This window comes from Callithrix jacchus, chromosome 2 (assembly GCF_049354715.1).
Source record: "Callithrix jacchus isolate 240 chromosome 2, calJac240_pri, whole genome shotgun sequence".
Taxonomy (NCBI): domain Eukaryota; kingdom Metazoa; phylum Chordata; class Mammalia; order Primates; family Cebidae; genus Callithrix; species Callithrix jacchus.
In genome coordinates, this window is record NC_133503.1 from 21,914,443 (window position 1) to 21,933,028 (window position 18,586).

The 18,586-nt window shown below is 45.2% G+C and overlaps 1 protein-coding gene across 11 annotated transcripts in view; it reads right to left on the reverse strand.

Moving 5' to 3' along the window:
• Positions 1-13,056, reverse strand: part of EBF1 (EBF transcription factor 1) — a 413,030-nt gene extending 399,974 nt beyond the window's left edge. For 7 of the 11 annotated variants that reach the window (XM_008984138.5, XM_035283569.3, XM_008984128.5 and 4 more), the window contains exons 1-4: positions 12,097-13,056; positions 9,798-9,954; positions 9,179-9,242; positions 8,444-8,499 (exon numbers count right to left, since the gene is read on the reverse strand). In XM_008984138.5, the coding sequence (XP_008982386.1) occupies positions 8,444-8,499; positions 9,179-9,242; positions 9,798-9,954; positions 12,097-12,230 (411 nt within the window). In that variant the 5' untranslated portion in view covers positions 12,231-13,056. Of the gene's footprint in view, positions 1-8,443; positions 8,500-9,178; positions 9,243-9,797; positions 9,955-10,251; positions 11,009-12,096 lie in introns of those variants that run through there. The other 4 variants (XM_078358714.1, XM_078358712.1, XM_054249169.2 and 1 more) reach the window with 2 other exon arrangements.
• Between the last annotated feature and the right edge of the window lie 5,530 nt (positions 13,057-18,586).

Here is an 18,586-nt window from a genome sequence, read left to right on the forward strand (position 1 = left end):
ATGTTTTAAAAACCAAAAATTATATCTGCCTGCTTTATTTCCTGCAATCACTGCTGAAATTTTTTTTTAAAAACACAGTAAATTACTCATTAGATCTCATACATGATGCTAAAAAACTCTAATGATGCATTTCTTCTAAATCCTATTAGCACTACATGGTTTGTGTGTTCTGTAAATACTCATGATAATCTGTTTCAGCTCTAATATTTGTCATGTTTTGGTTCTACTACTCTCTAAAAAATAATATATCTATCATGTTAAACTAAAACAAGTAACTTGGTAAATAAATTCACAGATATTGATGGGGTTTTTCCTACTATATTATTTAAAAAAAAAAAAAGCTTGTGTTTTCAGAGGCAGGGGGATTTATCAGTTACATCAGATCTTCTCATTTCAATTCTTTCTAGATGATACAAATATTATTTTTACTAAGACTGCTGGTTCCACTGAAATTAGTGGGCCCAAGATGATATTCAATGGATGCAATGCTACAATGCAAATACACTCATGACTCCCCCAAAGGGCAGATAACACAGACTTCCAGAAATCCCATGTCATTTCTTTGGTGACTGAACATCAGTTATTTAAGGCCCTGAGTGTCCATGATATATCTCTTTACCAAATACCACACTGCCACTATGCTTTCAGCAGCTGAGTCAAACAGAATCTTTCTCCAAATCAAGCACAGAAAAATGAAACCATCAGTTTGGATTTGCTCAGAAATAATTAGGAACTCTAGGGAGGGGTTAAAGCATGAATTTTCTTCTCTCCCTCTCCTTGGGGCCTCTATAGAACAATATTTTTCAGCACATAAAGGCAGAGAAAGAAGTGCTGCTTCTGTGACTTCTGAAATAAAAGCAAGTGAAAAATCCACCATGGAGTAGGACTAAAATCCTGTAACTAAACGAGAAACTCAGTGTAATGAGGTTAGCTCTAGAGTGGAATTCAGTCAAAAACAGATCCACCTCTAACCTCACCAAAGCAGTTTTTGTTACTGAAAAGTATTGTTAAACACACACACACAGGCACACACACACACGCATGCACACACACAGGTATCATATAGAAGGTATGGGCACAGAAATCAACATCCTGATGGGATCGAGTTTAGAAATACATAATAAATTTATTTTGATGAATGTGTCTAATGCAGAGTGGCAACAATAAGAAAGATTTCAAAATGCCATCAAGCTGTCCTGCAGCTAGCACACCCTACTGATAGCCCTACATCAATTTTACCATCTACATTCAGCATATACATCAAGACTGCTCCACAGTTCAGCAAACCCAGACTTTAAGCCTCAAAAGACAGGGATCCTACTAACACCAACTTCAGGAGAAGTTTCTGCTTTTCTTCCTAATTTAAATATGTGCCTCTGTGGTGTATGAGTAAAGCTGGTTGGGGTTGGATCAGCTGGGAGATCACAGAAGCATATAAACAGCATTGGCTATTTTAAGTGAAACCATTTTAATAGACAGCTGGTTTAGGGCCCAGACAATGGAACACCAAGAAGAAGGCTTATTTTCATCCTCCATAGTAAATCATGCGTCTGTTCACTGTGAGGAAGGTTGTCTGTTATGAGAGGGACAAAGACAACACTGGTTTAAATAAATCAATGTGTTTATCAGAAGTGAGGGTAGGAGGCCTGCTATATAGCTGGGAAGGCGAGAAAAAAAAATCATATAAAATACATTATTTAAGTAAATCAATTGATAGTGAATCAAGTTGGAAGTTTGTAACCTAAGAAACAAAAATGCAATATCAAGTAGAAAACAATGTTTAAATGAATCCTGCCAATGGCAAATAAATCCCTTAAGGTGACAGGAATGCTTGTATAAGAGGAAAAGTTAAATAGTAAACAGTATTAAGCTCATCTCAACTTTTAAAACCTGGTGAAATTGACAAACAAGCTGTCAAAAGTGGCTATCTTTGGAACAGATTTATTTTTGTTTTTATAAAACAGATTTATTTTATTTTATACTAGCCTCCCTTTTCTACTGTCATACTCTAATAAGTAGAAAGAAAATCTCTCATATTATTTTTAATACTCTCTTCACTTCAGACTAATGGGCTTTTAAAGGATATTTAAAATAATTAACTAAAAGAAGAAGAAAACATCAAAATTGTTAAACTTTCATATTCTCATGCAAAAACAGCTCTGGATATTTTACTGTTAATGAAAAAAAAATCTTTAATTCCAAATGCTCAATTAAAAAGTAACCTGTAACATCTTTGAAAATCAACCAATCATCACTATACAAAACCTGCCTCAGCTGCCCCTGTTTTAGAAGGCATATGGTGAAGCACAGTTCATTCTAGTTTTTCTTAAATACCACTAGGTCTTAAAAGTTAATTGAAACTTACTATGGGTAAAGACCACAAAGTAAAACGAAAATACACAGTGAATACACACCAGGATATCACTTCAATAGGATGCCAAAGGAAATACAGAAAATTGAACATGGTTTTTCTGTATTTACTTTTCTAATAGTTTTAACTCTTTGTGTTCCATGCCAAAATAAAGGCAGTGAAGAGAATACTTTTGATTTTGGTTCAGAAAAATCCAAAGGGTCTTAGAAACAAAATATTCTCATTGGGAGTCTTTCTTGATTTATAACCAAACAGAAGGAAACTTATCATCATTAGTTGATGAAGAAGAAGAGGAGGAAAAAGAAAAGAAAGAATGGGAGAAAGAAAGAAAAGAAAGGAAGGAAGGAGGGAGGGAGGAAGGAAGGAAGGAAAAGAAATTAAGAAAAAGAAAGGAAGTAAGGAAGGGTTGGACGGAAGAAAAAGAAAGGGTATCAGTAACTACCAAAGACTTCTAATTTTCTATTTAAATCAAAACAGTACTTTGAAAATATGTTACTCTTTTTTCTCCTTACAAAATAAACAGCCAAACTTACTTTGTCACCTAAGAGAATAAGTTCATGGATGTACAAATACCTTCTTTAACCAAAAGTGAAATGTCCTCTGAATGCAAACTGTCAACAAGCCTTTGGCAGCAAATTACCCAGAATTGAGCTAATCAAAAAATGATATGCACACCTACAATATCAACACACTATAATAATAATCATTACATTCAACCACCAAGTTCTACTGCTTGTCATTTAAAAAAAAAGTGCTAGCTAATCTGGTCCTAGAAATTTCCAGTAGGTGAAGGCGTACTAGTTAAAAATTAAACCATGCCAAAGAAAACACTACAAATCTGACATTTCATAAACAATTGTGTCAAACAGCAATCTAACATTAGTAGTGGAATAAAATAAAAAATAATTTTGCTTCAATTAGCAGCTTGGCTACTGGTGAACAAATTACAAAGATGTAATTTCAGCTCAGCAGCTAAGCAGGCCCGTTTTCAGAAGTGAATTAGGAAAGTTGCAAAGGAATGATATCATATTCAGCATGCTGTTCAGTTACATCACAGCCTTGAATAAAAACAGAATGTATACCAAAAGCAGTGAGCTTTAGAATGCATCTTTTATGTCTCAACAAGCTAAAACCCCTTATATTATTCAAATACCATAAAAAAACTAAACCACTCTAACAATCCCATATTGCATTTCTTTTTCTAGCACAAATAAAAGATATTTCACTCCTATGGTCACTACATTTACAACTATATTAGTAAATACAATTGGTTTTGTCAACCCAACGGGGCAATAATAATAATAACAATAAAAGCATCTAATTTATTAAGCACTTAATTTGTTCCAGTCGCTGTTCAAAGTCCTTAACGTGTATGAAGTTATTTAATTCTTACAACAGAGCTTCAACATAGTGTACTAACATTATTTCCATTAGTTTGATTCCAAACATTGATGTATTTTAATTGCTCACTAAGACCAGATCATTCTTACTCAACAACTATGTAGACAATTCACCAATGTCCAAACACTCCTTCATTGGTCTCAGCAATATAAGACACAGAGAACAGGCTATCTGTGCAGTCATACGAGTTCAATAAATGCATCTCTACTAATATGTTCGTTTTTAATGCTGTTCAAACATTCACATGGAAACAGCTCTAGCGTAAATATCCCCGAACAAATGGCTGTATATTATCCAGGAGGGAGCAGTTGGCCCGCCAGACTGGGGAAGTACTAGGCCATCTGGCTCCGGCAATCTCTCCAAAACCATCAGCTTTGTTTTCACCCCCAGACTCCAAACAACACATTTTCCACTGTGATGAGTTTACATTTTCCCAAACACAGGTCCTGATCATGCATAAAAATTCCAAACTTCTTCATTCCTCTATGTGCAAGGAAATTCAAATCACCTGCATTTTTGACATATTACCAAAGGAGAGCGAAAGCTGCTGAAATATGGCCTCTGACTATAAACTTGCTGTGCCCTTTTTTGTTTGTTTATTTCCCCAAATATATGAAAGAACCTCTTTGCTGGCCTAGTGAATTCCTTGGGAACTTACTGATATACTGAAAATGTGTTTTTCTACCAATGAAGAACCATGAACTGAAAGGGTTGTTAATCAAATCTATGTAGCCATGGCAGGGTATAATGAAACAATCAATAGGAAAAAAATACACTTACATCAATAACTTAAAGTACCGGGAAGATCAAAACAAATATATAAAGAAGTCTAGCTGGGAAGAGAAACCTGAGAGCATTTCTGATGATTATGCCTTGGAACCCCCACTGTACTGGGACCCTTTTCAGTCCCTCACTACATCACCTACCTTCAAATCCATACATACAAGGATTATGTGACTATGATTTTCACTTGTCAAAAAAGCTTTTGTTTAGGGGAAGAGAGGGTTTTGTTTTAATAACTTTATACAATTTGGTATTTTTTTTTAATTATAAAATACCGCTCTTTTAAAGCAAGATGATAAGAGGGGAGAGAAGCTAAACTTTAAAAACTATTTACAGATAAATAACTCACTAAGCAATCACAGAATGTAATCATATTTCAAACACTACATGAAAATCTGAAAGGATGCCCACTAAACCTCAGAACTCCCCCACTGGGTTCATTTGAGCTCCTGCAGTAGATGTTGTTTCTGGATGTAGTAGCCATAAACTTCTGGATTCTACAGGGCATTTTGCATGCTCACTAATGGAATACCAAAAACAGTAATGACATGAAAACAAACTATTTTTAGTCCAGCTAAACTTGGTTTTGAATAACCCTTCCCAAAAGCAAGCCTCTTATTTTCTAGTTGGTGGATGAATTTTTAAAAGATTATATCCTGTGTGTTTTACAGTGAAGGCATAGAGACAAGAGATCTCAGATTCTTATATATTCATTTCTAATGAAGCTTCATCTTTCCTGGTAGAGTCCAAAAATTAAGAGTCGTTACCCAAAATAGTCTAAAGAGACACTGTGAAAAGGTGTGAAATACTGTGTCATACCAATACATCTTGGTTGATTGAGTACATTTCTTTTTTATCTCAATGCTGCTAATTCCACCCAAAATCAAGAACAGTCTATGGAAATGCAGAATGAACAAATAGTTTTGATTTTTGCTTGCTCAAAATTCCTTTTTAGCTTTAACCCCACTTTCTAGTCAAGGATATGATATCACTCCCATAAAGGTGTGTCTCTGATAGGAAAAATGTTATAATGAACATGAAGCTAAGAGAACACACTTCAGCAGTGACTCGGTATTCCTTCCACAATTGATGATGTTATTAGAACTTATCACATCGAAAGTATGTCACTCTATACTCTACAACACTATCAAAATCCATCGTTATTTTGAGCTGGATTCTCACAGGAAAAAAAAATCTAAACATTTAATCAATCAGTTTATATCAAGACATATCTGATTTCAGGAGCCACTGTATATTAAACTAAAAGGTTCAAGAAATTTTAAATCAGACTTGGTATTTGATTATGATAGAATAATTTTAAGCTAGTGAAGATTCACTGTTTTACTCATTAAGGCTAAATATAAATTATTTTTATGTCACACCTAGGGAAAGTTAGCCATCTTCATGCCGATCTATCTGCTCTTTGGAGACCCTTGTATTAACCCGGTACATAAGAAGCTAACCTACTTCCAAAACTCTTACAGCACATAATCAAAGAACAAGGAATTGGATAATGAGCAGAAACTGCCTTTCAAAGTGAAAGCTACAGAGAGGTGGTTGTTTAAACAATTATTATGAAAGCACACAGGTATGCCTTGAAATATTCCTTTTCCTGACATTCTTTAGACTTAGATAATTATTAAAGCTTTCCTCAGGCCACTCCCCACCAAAATATATAATTGCATGCATTTATAATTTTGACTATTATGAGGTGTCATATTATGGCAAATGACTTTTTCATAAGTGCTATTATCGAAAATAAAACTAATCTTGTTCTTGTTCCTCTCTGTCTCTCTCTCTCTCTCTCTCCCTTCCTCCCTTTTTCCTGATAGAATTTATGACACCAAGTGGTCAAAGAATGCCTTAAGCTGCAGTTTTTCTTAAGCTCTATGACCTTGTTAGTAAAATGATATTTGATGTATTGCTTTATAAAAATCAAAAGATGATTCTCCCCCCATTTTTATATGAGTATAAAGTCAGTTCATTTTGTAATGGGAAAATCAATTAGTAGTGGCACTTTTTGACTAGAGAGACCTAAAATAAAAATTTTGAGGAAGTTTAAATCGGAAAGAGATTAATCACTTCAAACATGCCTTAATTCTGTGCTGCTTAAAATTGTTCATTTCACAGTGCTGCCTATAATTTAATATTTCAGTGGTCAATGTTACATAAGCAGATAGGCCTTATATACTGATTTGTGTATGTGTGCCTTTTATCTTTTAGAAAGTAAATCCTAATAAATACATATGGAATATGTCTTAGAGTTCCTACTTTCTCCTTCTCCCTCCCAACTTTTTTTTTCCTGTAATGAGAATGGCAGGAAAGGATATCCAGGGTATCAAAGACAATTTTTGAAAACAAAACTTCTCTTAAGACATTTTTATTTTGACATCACAAAAGAAAGTTATTAAAAATCAGGCTTTTGTGTTTCTGCCTTAGCAGGTAAAAAATATATATATATACAGTGTCCAAATGAAAGGGAATTATCCTATGTAATGATTAAATCCATTAAAGAAAATAAAACCAGGACCAAAGTATTAATGGGGATTTACTCTGAGCAGTCCAGTGAAAAATAAACAGATTTTTAAGAAAGCCAAATATTTTAGGCAAATGGCATGAAATAGATTTCAATCAATAATTACTTTTGTTTTTAAATATAGATTTCATATTCTTGTTTTCTACTTGGGTCACATTGAAATATGAAAATGATCATCAAAAAAATAGCTGTTATTAAATTGATTCTTGAAGATTAGATTTTTTTAAACACCCAACATTAATGTGTTCATTAATGTGTCTTTTCTACAACATATTCAGCCATGGCATATACAAAAATAATTTTTAAATATGCATATATACCCTATTTGAAACTTTCTTAGCCAGTATCTATGAAAGAAGATCATTGTTCTCAATTTAAAGAAAATATTCTAAAATCACAATCAAATACATTTTAATCCTCTTGCTAAATTGCTGGTTAGCATACAATGGATAACTTTTCTCTTTGTTCTTATTTCTTTCCCCCACCCAATAAAGCTGTCTTCTTTTTTCTGTTACTAACTCCTCCAACTACCTAACCAGCTACTTAATTCTGAAACTAAACTTTTTCTTAAAATTAAGAAGAAGGGGGAAAAGCTCCTGTGCCTCATTAAAACGTCAGGCCTCTTTTCTGACTCGGCTCATAATTGTATCTTTTAAACCATAACTCAACCTTAATGTATACTGCTTGACACCCGCGTGTTGGGAGCTTAAGAAAATGCCGTCTATGTACCTTTAAGACCACAAGCTCACTCATGCTGCCTGGCTTCCTGCCAGACTTGGAGGCAAAAGCAGGAGGGTTTTTGCAAAATATCCTCTAACAATTGTCGCTCCCTCTTTCAACACTACCTTCACCATCAGTCCCTTTGAAAACAAATCTGCAGAATGGTCATCAGCGCTCTCAGCCCATCTCATCGTTCCTGGGGAAGCTGCTTCTCCCACCCCTTCTCCGCCCCCGCAGCCCCTCGCCCCTCTGCCTCCCGGGGAGGGCTAGCTAGCTTGGGTTTCAGAGGTTCAGCCCACTCCACGCCAGGGTCCCTGGGCACGTTTTGCGCCCTTTGGGACTCCCTGGCTGGGTCAGAGGAAGTTCAGCCCTTATTCTCGCCACTCAGCACCCTGCAGTCTTAATTCACAAGGCCCGAGTTCCCTTGGAGGAACGGCGCCGTCGAGCCCTCATCCCCACGCGGCGGTGCAAGTGCATGAATGGACACTGGAAGGCGAGGAGAGTACAGTCTGAGCTGCCCGCTGGCTTTTAAAGTTAGTGTCCCAGCCCTCGTGCTGTGGAGCAACTAGCTTCTTGACTCCCCTGAATTTGGTGACCTAGAGACCCCGGTGGCCCAAAAGCAAGAAACTTACTTGTTTTGTCATGGAGTCAATGAGGCGCACGTAGAAATCCTGCTCCGTCCTTATCCCTAGGGTTGGAAATGGGGGAAGGGAGGAGAATTAAGTGAGAGGCGATGGAGGGTGGGTAGACAATAACTAAACAACAAAAAATAACAACAACAACAACACTCCCTCAACACATATCACAAAAGGGGCTCCGAAGTTAATTGGAACTCCCCCTGTCCTGGGAAATACAGCCAGGATCTCCCTTCCCCAGTGTCCAGAGAGGAGCTGCTGGCCTAGCCTTAGCGGTCCTGGAAGCCAGACTCCAAGCTCTGCAGCTGGGACTGGGATAACGGTACCCCAACTTGTCTATTCTCACTTCCCATGCAAGAGTCCCTCTGCTCTTGCCTGCAGCCTTCAAGGCCATGAAAAATCCTAGCCCCTAAGCCCAAGGGGCCTTGGGCCTGGAGCCCGGGCCAAGCCAAAGAAACAGGCCTCAGGAAAGGGAGGAAGAATCAAAGTGGCTCGGGGAGGGCTGAGGCATTACACCTGGCCGCAGGTAAACGCAGGATCGATTAAGACTTGGGCCACGCGGAGCCTCCTCAGGTGAAACCTCCTAGGGCGAAATTTAGGAGAGGCTGGTTCACCTGGGAGAAGGCAAACGACTGCCCTTCGCTGGAGGATTTCGTCCACCTGGAGCTCCCTGCGCCCCCTGCCCGGACCCGGAGCCCCAGGGTGAGGGCACAGACCCAACCCGGGCCTCACCATTGCTGTAGAGAAGCTGAAGCCGGTAGTGAATTCCGTTATTGGTCTTTTCGCTGTTGGCTTCCTGGGTTGCATCAGGACGCAAAGACACAAGAGATGCAGGAGAGAGGTCTGCGTGAGCGAGTGGACCAACTTTCCAGGCAACTTGCCCCAAGCCGGGACCCCCGCTGGCCAGCCAGCCAGCTCCAGTAGCAGCAGAAATTGCGGCCAACTGTGATCCCTCCTCCGACCCCCGTTCCTGACTGCTCCCTCTCTCCCAACAGAAAATTCTGTGGGGCGCATTTAGGCTATCCTCTTCCCAGGACCTGGGGGCTAGTGCCCGGCCGCCAGAGGCAGGCAGCGCGCGGTCTGCTAGTGGAGGGTGGGTTCATCCCGGGTGCCCGAGGCTGTGGATTGAGCGCCTCTCTCCAGCTCTGGGGCCTCAGTGCGAACTTTTTTGGAGCAGGAGCCAGTGGACCGGGACCATGGGTTCGTCCGTGATGGGAAGTGGCTTGGGGGACCCCTGCACAGAAGTGTGTTATGGATGCTTTGCACTCAAGGAAGGGCGCGCCGCCCAAGGCTCCTGGGCCTGCTCCGGAGCCGAGCCGGGGATGAGGGCGACAGCGCTGCGCCCACTTACTTTTTCCTTCTCCACGAACCCCACAAACGCTGTCCTCTCGATCTCCACGGGCTGGCCCTGTCTGTCGTAGAGGGCCAGGACGAAGTGGAAGAAGTTGGATTTCCGCAGATTGGAAGGCGGCTGCTTCTCAAAGTGAGCCCGGGCCAGCCCCACCCCGCTGCGGCCAAAGACGCAGAGTTAGATGGCTAAACCGGACGCTGACCCGCGCACCTTGTCGCCCTGTACACACTCTCGAACCCTCAAACACCACCTCCTGTTCCCCTAAAACATCCAGTGGGCGCTCTTCACACCCCTTCAGGCTACACGGACCCAGTCGACGACGGGACACACATGTCCCCTCATGTCCTCGTCCTCTCCGCCAAGGACGGGTGCGTCCTCAGAACTCACTGAAGAGGTGTGAAAGTTTTGTTTGGGTTTTGCGCGCGAGGTGAAAGGTATAAGCATTCACTCCTACCTGACGCGCGCTGCGTGGGGAGGAAGAAAGGTGGTGGTGGATGAAGGGAACCCACCTTCGTGGACTAGAACCTACAGTTCATAACTTTGTTCCCGGCACCCCTCAAATCTCACATCTCAGCTACTAGGGCGGGTGTGAATGGATGGAAAACACGCTCGGTATGTCGCCGCAGCAGCCACCCTTCAGGAACCCGGTGCGCTCCTGCCAACTACGCGTGCCCGGCCTTGGGAAGCCACATCCCCCCACTACCAAAAAGCATGTGGAGAAGGGTCCGAGGGCGGGGCTCAGAACTGTCGCCGGTGGTCTCTGTGAAAAAGGGAACAGGGGTGGACAGGTTTTCTTAAAGACCTGTCCTAACAAAGTTTCGCTATTCTGCATAAATCGTCACATTCATTCCAGAAATCCTAAAGGCCGGGGCTGCTGGCTCAGTGCGCCGGCCGGCGACGGGAGGCTGGAGCGCCTGGGGCGCCAGGCGGCCGCTGACAGCCGGACCTGCCCAACACAAGCGCTCACAGGCACACACACACACATACATGAACACACACGAGCGCCCCGTGCACACACTTTCACTTCCAGCCCAGTTACCCAATTCACTCTCACTATCAACCACCCCCATCCTAATACTTAGTTGGGATGGGAACAGTTTTGGGGACGCTTGTCCCCAGCCCAGGGAAGCTGGAGATGATGTAATTAGTCATCTTCCTTCTTCCCCTTCCGCACTCTGCGTCCGATGGTGCCTGGGGCCACCAGGTCGCCCACTGTCCCAAGTTCAGCTGGTGGCTTAAGTGGGGGAAAAAGGCCAGTTTTCACTTGGGACCAGGAGCCTGGGAAAGGGCCTTGGGTGTGCCCAGGAAAGTTCCCTCAGGTCAACCTCCAAGGGCAATGCCTCCAGGCCACACAGTCCAGTGTCTAGGGAGCTGCGAGTGGGAGAGCAGCTGGAAGGGGACACGGTGACATGGGACAGGAGGTGGAGAAGACTTTTAGGAGATGTCAGAATTAAAGTTGGGAGTTGCTATTCTACCGGTAGACTGAGAATAACTGAAAGACAGAGAGGGAGGGAAGGAGAACCAGCTAGCAGAAATAAGAGAAGACTCAGGGGAGAAATGGGACGAGAAAAAACAGGAGAGACAGAGAGGTAAGGAAAAGAGAAAGAGGAGCTGAAGGAGAAAGGAAAGAAGGGAAGGCGACAGGAAGGCAGGAAGAGATTGAGGGAGGAATTAAGGGAAGGTGGGAAAAGAAAGGAGAGAAGAAAATGAAAGAAGAGAAGAAAGAAAAGACAGGAAGAGAGACAGGAAAGAAAGAAACTAAAGAAATGGAAGGAGGGAAGAGGGGAAGAAAGGAAGAGGAAAGAGAAGAGAAGAAAATAAAGAAGGGAAGAAAGAAAAAAGCAGGAAGAGAAAGGGAAAAGAAAAAGGAAAAAAGGAAAGAGAAAGAAGGAAAGAAAAAGAAAGAAGAGAAAAAAAGAGGGAAAAAGAAGGGGAAGGAGAAGAGACAGCGGGCAGGAAAATAAAGAGCAATCACAAAAAAAAAAAAAAAAAAGATATCCAACATGCTGTGTTGAAACGCCTCTTCTGTGTTAAAACAAAATGAAAACAGTCACAGACGAGGCAGGGGAAAGTGCTGGCAAAGTGTGGGCTCCTCGCAGGCAGCTCCGGCTCCTTCGGCCTCAGGCGATGAAGGCAGAGCGGCCGGGGAGCGCGGAGCCCCGGCGGAGAGCGGAGCGCAGCGGCGGACGCACCCCGCGGCCCGGCCCAGCGGCAGCAGCTGCAGCTGCCGCCACCGCCACCGCCTCCCGGTTCTCCCGCTCGCGGCTCACCTCGGCCGCAGTCCCCGCGCGGTACCCACCTCTGCGCCGCCGTGTTGGCGTCCAGCACCCCGGCGCCCTGCATCCACGTCCGCACCGCGTTCATGCCGCTGCCCAGCGGCTCTTCCTTCATGCTGCTTCCACTCCGTTGGATGCTTTCCTGAATCCCAAACATGAAAACAACCTTTTCTTGTGGAAAATCTCCTCCCCCTTGAAAAATTTAAAAAAAACAAAAAAAAGAAAAGAAAAGAAAGGAAAACGCCAACCAGAGATTTTTTTCTCTCTCTCAGACGATGAACTCGTGCTTAGAAGATCAAGGCTGGCTGGAAAGCAAATTTTTTAAAAATGTAAACCTCTGCTCAAAAGTGAGCAATAACCCGAAAAAAAGAAGAAAGGGAAAATCCAACGAAAAGACCAAAATAATAAAATTAGAGATGTATGCTTGGCTGTTGGGGGTTGTTTGGTTGGTTGATTTTTGGTTTGGGTGCTTTTTTTTTTTTTTTGCTTTTTTTTTTTTTTTTTTTTTGTAATGATCACAGGCCGGTGGAGGACAGGAGGGGCTGGAGTTTCCTTTTGTAGAGGTACCCTTCACTTGAAGAAGCAGGAAGAAAAAAAAAAAAGAAAAAAAAAACCCTGATGGCAATTTAAGAAACAATAGACTCAACTCGCGCTGCCGGCTTTGCTACTTCAAGTGTCATTTTCCACAACCAGGCAAGTTTTTTCCTCTCTTTCTTTTTTTTTTCCTCCTTCTCTCCCAACCAAAGATGTTTCTTTCCTTTGCGTATAGATGAGGAGGACGCTGGTTGCCGTAGACAGATACACCAGAGAGGGTGGGGGGAAGGGGAGAGAGGGAAAGAGGAAAGGGGGGGAGGGAAAGAAAGATAGAGAGAGAGGAGAGGGAGAAAGAGAGAGGGGTGGACCCTGCTGGATGGAGAATCTGTTTTCTCCCTGCTAAAATAGAAGTGATTTGCAGGCTTTCCCTATGGAATCCAGTTTGACTCTCCCCAGAGCTAAACACAGGCACACTAACCCCAAAGGGAGGAGGCGGGGCCCTTGCTTTGATGCCCCGCCCCTTCATTTGCATAACGTCATCTTTCCGCCCCGCCGCAGCCAATCGCGGTCCGGGAGCCGGCTCGCTAGCGGCGCCAGGCCACGCTCTCTCATTAACATCCCGTTCCCGGTGGCGCAGGGGAGCCGGCCAAAGTTCCTCGCAAAGTGGCGAGCGAGGGAGCGCTGAACACCGGCGTCTGGGCTGGGGAGGAGCGGGTCCGAGCGAGGACGGAGAGGGGACCGAGGGAAAGGGAGGCGGGTGTCTTTCCCAGGAATTTGAGCTGGGGGTCTGCATCCTGGCCTCGCAGTCTTTTAGCATCCTCGCCGTGCCCTGAGCGCGCTGGAGGCTCGCGGGCTGCGCCCTCCCAGGGCTGATGCCGCGTCCTGCTCCGCTGTTCTGGGACGTCGGGGACAAAAGTGGAGGAGACGGGAGAGCCCGGGCAGAAAAAGCAGGACGCGCGTCCCAGGTGCCCACCTCTTCGCTTTGAGGCGGGGGCGGTGGGATGGAATAGGGGTGCGCGAGTGTGGGGCTGGGAGCTCGCGGAGGGGCACTGCCTCCACGCTGGGGGAGTGAATGAACGCTGGGTCCCGGCAAATGAGGCGTCATGGGTCCCCAGGAAGTGGAGGGACCAGGCTCTGCTCCCACTCTGGCCTCCGAAACGCTTCTCTCTCGGCCGCTAGCCTAGAGGCTGCCAGGGTTGGGCACTGTTCTCATACGCTCACTTCTCTCGGGCAGTCCTCTAGATATATGAATGGATGGAATGGATGCTCTCACTGGGGCTGTGTCCGGGTGCCTTTTAAGATTTTCTCAAATTCAATCCCAACCCCTCATCCCCCACCCCAAGTAGTTTGTTTGTTTGTTTGTTTGTTTTTAGAGTGACTACCAAAGCAACAGCAATGTCTATGTCCTTGATTAGCTGGTTATTTGGTGCGGGGATTTTCCTCATCCTCCTTTATTCTTCCTGTTAAAAAGGAGGGCTTGAACAAATCCTTCCTAACTCTGTCTCTGCCTTATGAAATGGGTTGGGGAGAAGAGAAGGAAGGTGGGAAGGAAAGAAGAAAAGGAAGAAGGGGAAGAGAAAACGGGAAGAAAGGAGGGAGAGAGGAGAGAGGGAGAAGGAACAAATGGAAAGGGGAAAGATGGAAGGAAAAAAGGAAAGAAAAAAGGATGAAATTGTCTCCTTCCTCAGGCCTTTCAGCATGTTTGTGGCTGGCAAAGGAAATAGCTAGAAGTTTCTGGGTAATGTGCCCCATCATTTTTTAGCAGGTTGTAACCTCTAATAAGCACATGGTGAACTTCTGTTTCATTGCCCTCAGAGGAACTCCCTGACTGCAGCCAAATCTGCTAAGGACTCCTTCGGGGAAATTCTCTGCCAGAAATCCAGGTCCCATTTCTGCTGGCCTTCCTTGGCCCTTTGATTTAGGAAGCTCATGGGGTCAGTGATGGAAAAGTACACATGCCCATGTTGAATAGAGACAGGCAAGAGTTATGCTTTGTGCTCTTGGCAGAGCAGCGGAGCCACTTCCTGATTCCTAAACTGGATGAAAGAGTGTGGTCCTGGCCTGCAGGGCCTGGCCACTGTCCTCAAACACTGCTTTATCTCCTGTGCATGAGACCTGCCCAGCTCTCACACAATGTAATCTAGACCTCTGTGTGCTGAGCACTTTCTCCCTGGTACCCTAAGTAATGCCGTCTCCTCCAGGACATCCCTGAACAGATTAGTCTGATCTATGAGGATCCCCATAGCATTTACAAGGGCTCCTAGCATAATGTTCATGTTGAAGAGGAGTATAATGGTGGAGAGACTTGAAGGGTTGTAGGGACAGGGAAGGGGATGTGAACCTTTTCAATCTCTATGGTATTTAAATGCACAATTGAAACTGGGCCTACTAAAAACTCTCTAAAGCTCCAAACTTAACCTGATGCTCCAGGTCCAAGGGGGTCCCCAGAGTCAATTCCTCCCCCTGGGCCATATTCTTCAGCTCAGAGAGGATCCTTGAAGGTAGGGAGATCAGGAAGCAAAGGCCACCCATTCTATCAATGGGTCCCATATGGCCTTGGCAAAGACCTAGGCCTCCATCTCTTTAACTGCCTGAACCTCCATTTTTCTCTCCAGTAAACAGTCCTCAATTGCAGGACTCCCAGCTGAGTCTGGTGGGGTGTCTCCAGTGGTGAGGAAACACCCCCAATAAGGGAACAGATCACTGCCAAAGGAAGGTGACAGAAGTGCCAGGGAAAAGAGAGGCATAAACACCCTCAGATCCAGGATCAGCAAGAGACACACAGCCGAAAGATATCTGGGGTCAAGCAGAATCTAGAAGCATCTGCAAAGGATGCGTTTGTTGAGGGCCTGAAGCTGACTGACCCAAATGAGAAAGTGACACAAAGCAAGAAGTCTTGAGCAGCTCAATTTCTACCCCAGAGCCAGTCTCTCCAGGAACTAAATATGAGGGAGGCAATTTCCACCCCTGCCAGGCTGGAGAAGGAAGAAAAATAAAGAGAGCAGGAATCTTTTGATAAGACTAATTCCCTTTGGCTGTGCAGAGGCAGCATATACCTCACCTGGGATGGTGAGTGTGCTTTAGTTTAATCAAGCAGAGTGTATTCATAGCTTTTCTTCTGGGTGTCCTTGCGCTTTCAACCTGGCTTTCTCATCCTGTAATAAATGTTTAAGTAGGAAAGAGGCTAAAGAGAAGGTGGAAGAGAGACAGAGATGGACAGAAATGACACTCAGGCCAGCAGAGCAGTAGTTTTTTTGTGTGGATTTTCTCTGGTGAATACTGAACCAGGAATTGCAGTTTTAAACTTTGAAAAAGAACCTCTTAAATACTTCATGTGAGGATAGTACCACCTCCAGAGGTGATCGTCATCCTTTTTATAGTAAGGGTATCCTGTAGAGATATTCTTGTATGTACAGCATTGCCTAGGCTTTATAGCATATGAGTGATTTGACTTTAGGGTAGTTTATAATAGTAATCCCCAAACTGGGTTCATCAGACTAATCACATGGGGAAGGGTGTGGGCACTTGTTAGAAATGCAGATTTCCAGGCCTTGTCCCGACCCATACAATCAGAACCTCTGGTATTGGTGCCTGGGATCTATATTTAAAGATATTGGAAACTCCTGATTTTTTAATATATATATATCATCTCTGAGAAAAAGAAGGAAGGGAGGGAAGGAGTGAGGAAAAAAGACTTTTGCATGGGGGAAAAAATAGAGCAGAATTAGTTTATACCTGGAAAGAACAACTAAAGAGGTTTGGAGTTTCCCCTGGAGCTTAGTTTCCCTGCTGAGCTCCTCAAAATCTCTGCAGCAGGGAGAGTTCAGGATCCACAGCTCCGCAGCGGCTCCCAGCAGTAGGCAGGGCTGCCCAGCTCTCGGGATCTCTTGACCTGGGCCTGGAGGAAACCCAGGGCAATAAGCAAGCCCTCCCTACTCACCCACTCCCAGCCTGACCTTCTGCTCCTTGGCTATCCCAACCCTCTTGAGGCATAAGGAAATCAACTCCCCTTCCTGAAAACAACATTTACTAGTAATTTCTGGGGGCTCCGGTAGAAACACACAGGTCTCTAGAGAAGAGACTAGATAAATACAGCCAAACTAGGACCCGTGGGAAGGTCCCAGCGAAAGAGGGAATCGTCTCTGCTCGTCCGCCCCCAGGAGGTCAGACTGGGACCTGTCACTTGGAAAATTCTCTTGATCTCCGTTCCCCTTGTGAGGGCGCGCCCCCAGAAGGGCAAACTGTCCCGGAAAATGCCCTCTTCCCTCGCCATTTGCCAGGGACAGCTTCGAACGAGGCGGGAGGACAGATGCCTGATTCTGTTGGGAAGGGAAAGGGGAAAAGAAAAATGGGACGACCTAAGCCAAAGGCGCAATGTCCCTCAGATTGCGGCCGCCCCAAAGGAGTCCACTGGCAGCCTGGAGTCGGGGTGGGGGTGACGAGGAACAGGGGCCAGGGCGCTGCCCGATGGAGGAGAATGGGAGGGGGTGGCGGTCCGGGACCCTGGAAAAGCCGGAACGTGCGCAGGGATGCGGTTCTGCTGGGCCCCTGAACGGCACCCCAAAGATGGCGGGAGTGGCGGAGCACGGTGACCCACCGGCCAGCCTTCAAAACGCTGGTTCTTTTCCTCGGTGTTCTCCACGCGCCGTCCTCCGGGAACACGTGGGAGCAGCAGGCCAGAGGTCCACTGGAAATCCAAAATCTGATTTCTGTTTCCGACTCACTGCGCTCCAGAGAAGGCATCCTTTGCTGGCCCAGTATGACTGACACTTCCAGGCCCCGGGAGCGCACCTCACCATGGTACATACAGGGAAACTGAGGCCTAGAGAAGGACAAAGACACCACAAACGACTAGGAAATAGAGACCAAGCAAACAACGCCGCGGGGCCCTGTCCGCGGCCTGGGAGCGCCTAGTCTGATTTGGGCCAGAAGCCTGGGGCAAGGGGTTCCTACAGCTCTTTCCCGGGCGAGACTGCCATCTCTCGGGATTCCCCCTGGGCGGCCCCAGATAATAATAGATCCCGTTTGGGCAGGAACTCACTGAATAGCCGACACAGACAACAACGGCAGATAAGACCACTCCTGTTTTACAGGTGAGGAAACAGAGGCCCTGTTAGCGAAGGTGAAAAACTTGTCCACGGTCAACAGCTAATAAAGTTGCCAAGCCAGAATAACGCCAGAGCCTGCGCCCTTAAATATAAAGCCAAACCGTCCACCCAGCTGTGGCGCGAATCTCGTGCCCCCAAACGCTCAGGCGTCTCTTGGCTCTGGATCCCTGGGCCAGGGTTCCGCATCCTGGAGGAGAAAGGAGCGAGCGCGCACGGTGCCTCCCGAGGGCAGAGTGCAGAGGAGAGAGAGGAAAGGGGAAGATTATGAAACGTCCTAACTAATGCGCGTACTGAATGCGCATTCACGTGGTCAGATACTGACGTGCTTCTCTCTCTCCAGGCCCGCAGGGAAAGAGCGCGCCAGGGACGTGCCAGCTCCGGCCCCGGCTCTGCCACATTTACTATGTGAGCTCCTGTCAGTCACTTCTCCCAGTCCTAGCTGAGATCTTAGAGCTCACGCAAGCTCGCATACTGGAACACACTAAATATCTGACTTTGGGGGCTGTACCTGATGTCCATCAAAGGACAGAAATCTGGACACTTGGGGATATGCTTTAATGGGAAGAAGCTGATTCCGCCCTGGCATGACCATAGATAGCTAAAAGCTGAAGTCATTCAGAGTCGGGAGAATACAGCTGGGGGCACTGCCGGTAAGGAGCTCTAAGTCTGAGGATGCCCCAGGGCGCGACCATATCCCACCCAGTGAACCTTGCCCACAGTCCCCTAGCCCACGAGATTGGAGTCCGATCTGGGAAGGGCCATGATCCTTTGGTAGAAAGAGGCTCTGCGGTGGAGGAAGGGAACTTCCTGGCGATTTGAGAAAATTAGCATCCCTTCAGTAGCGCAAATCTTAGGGAAGAAACCTTGACCT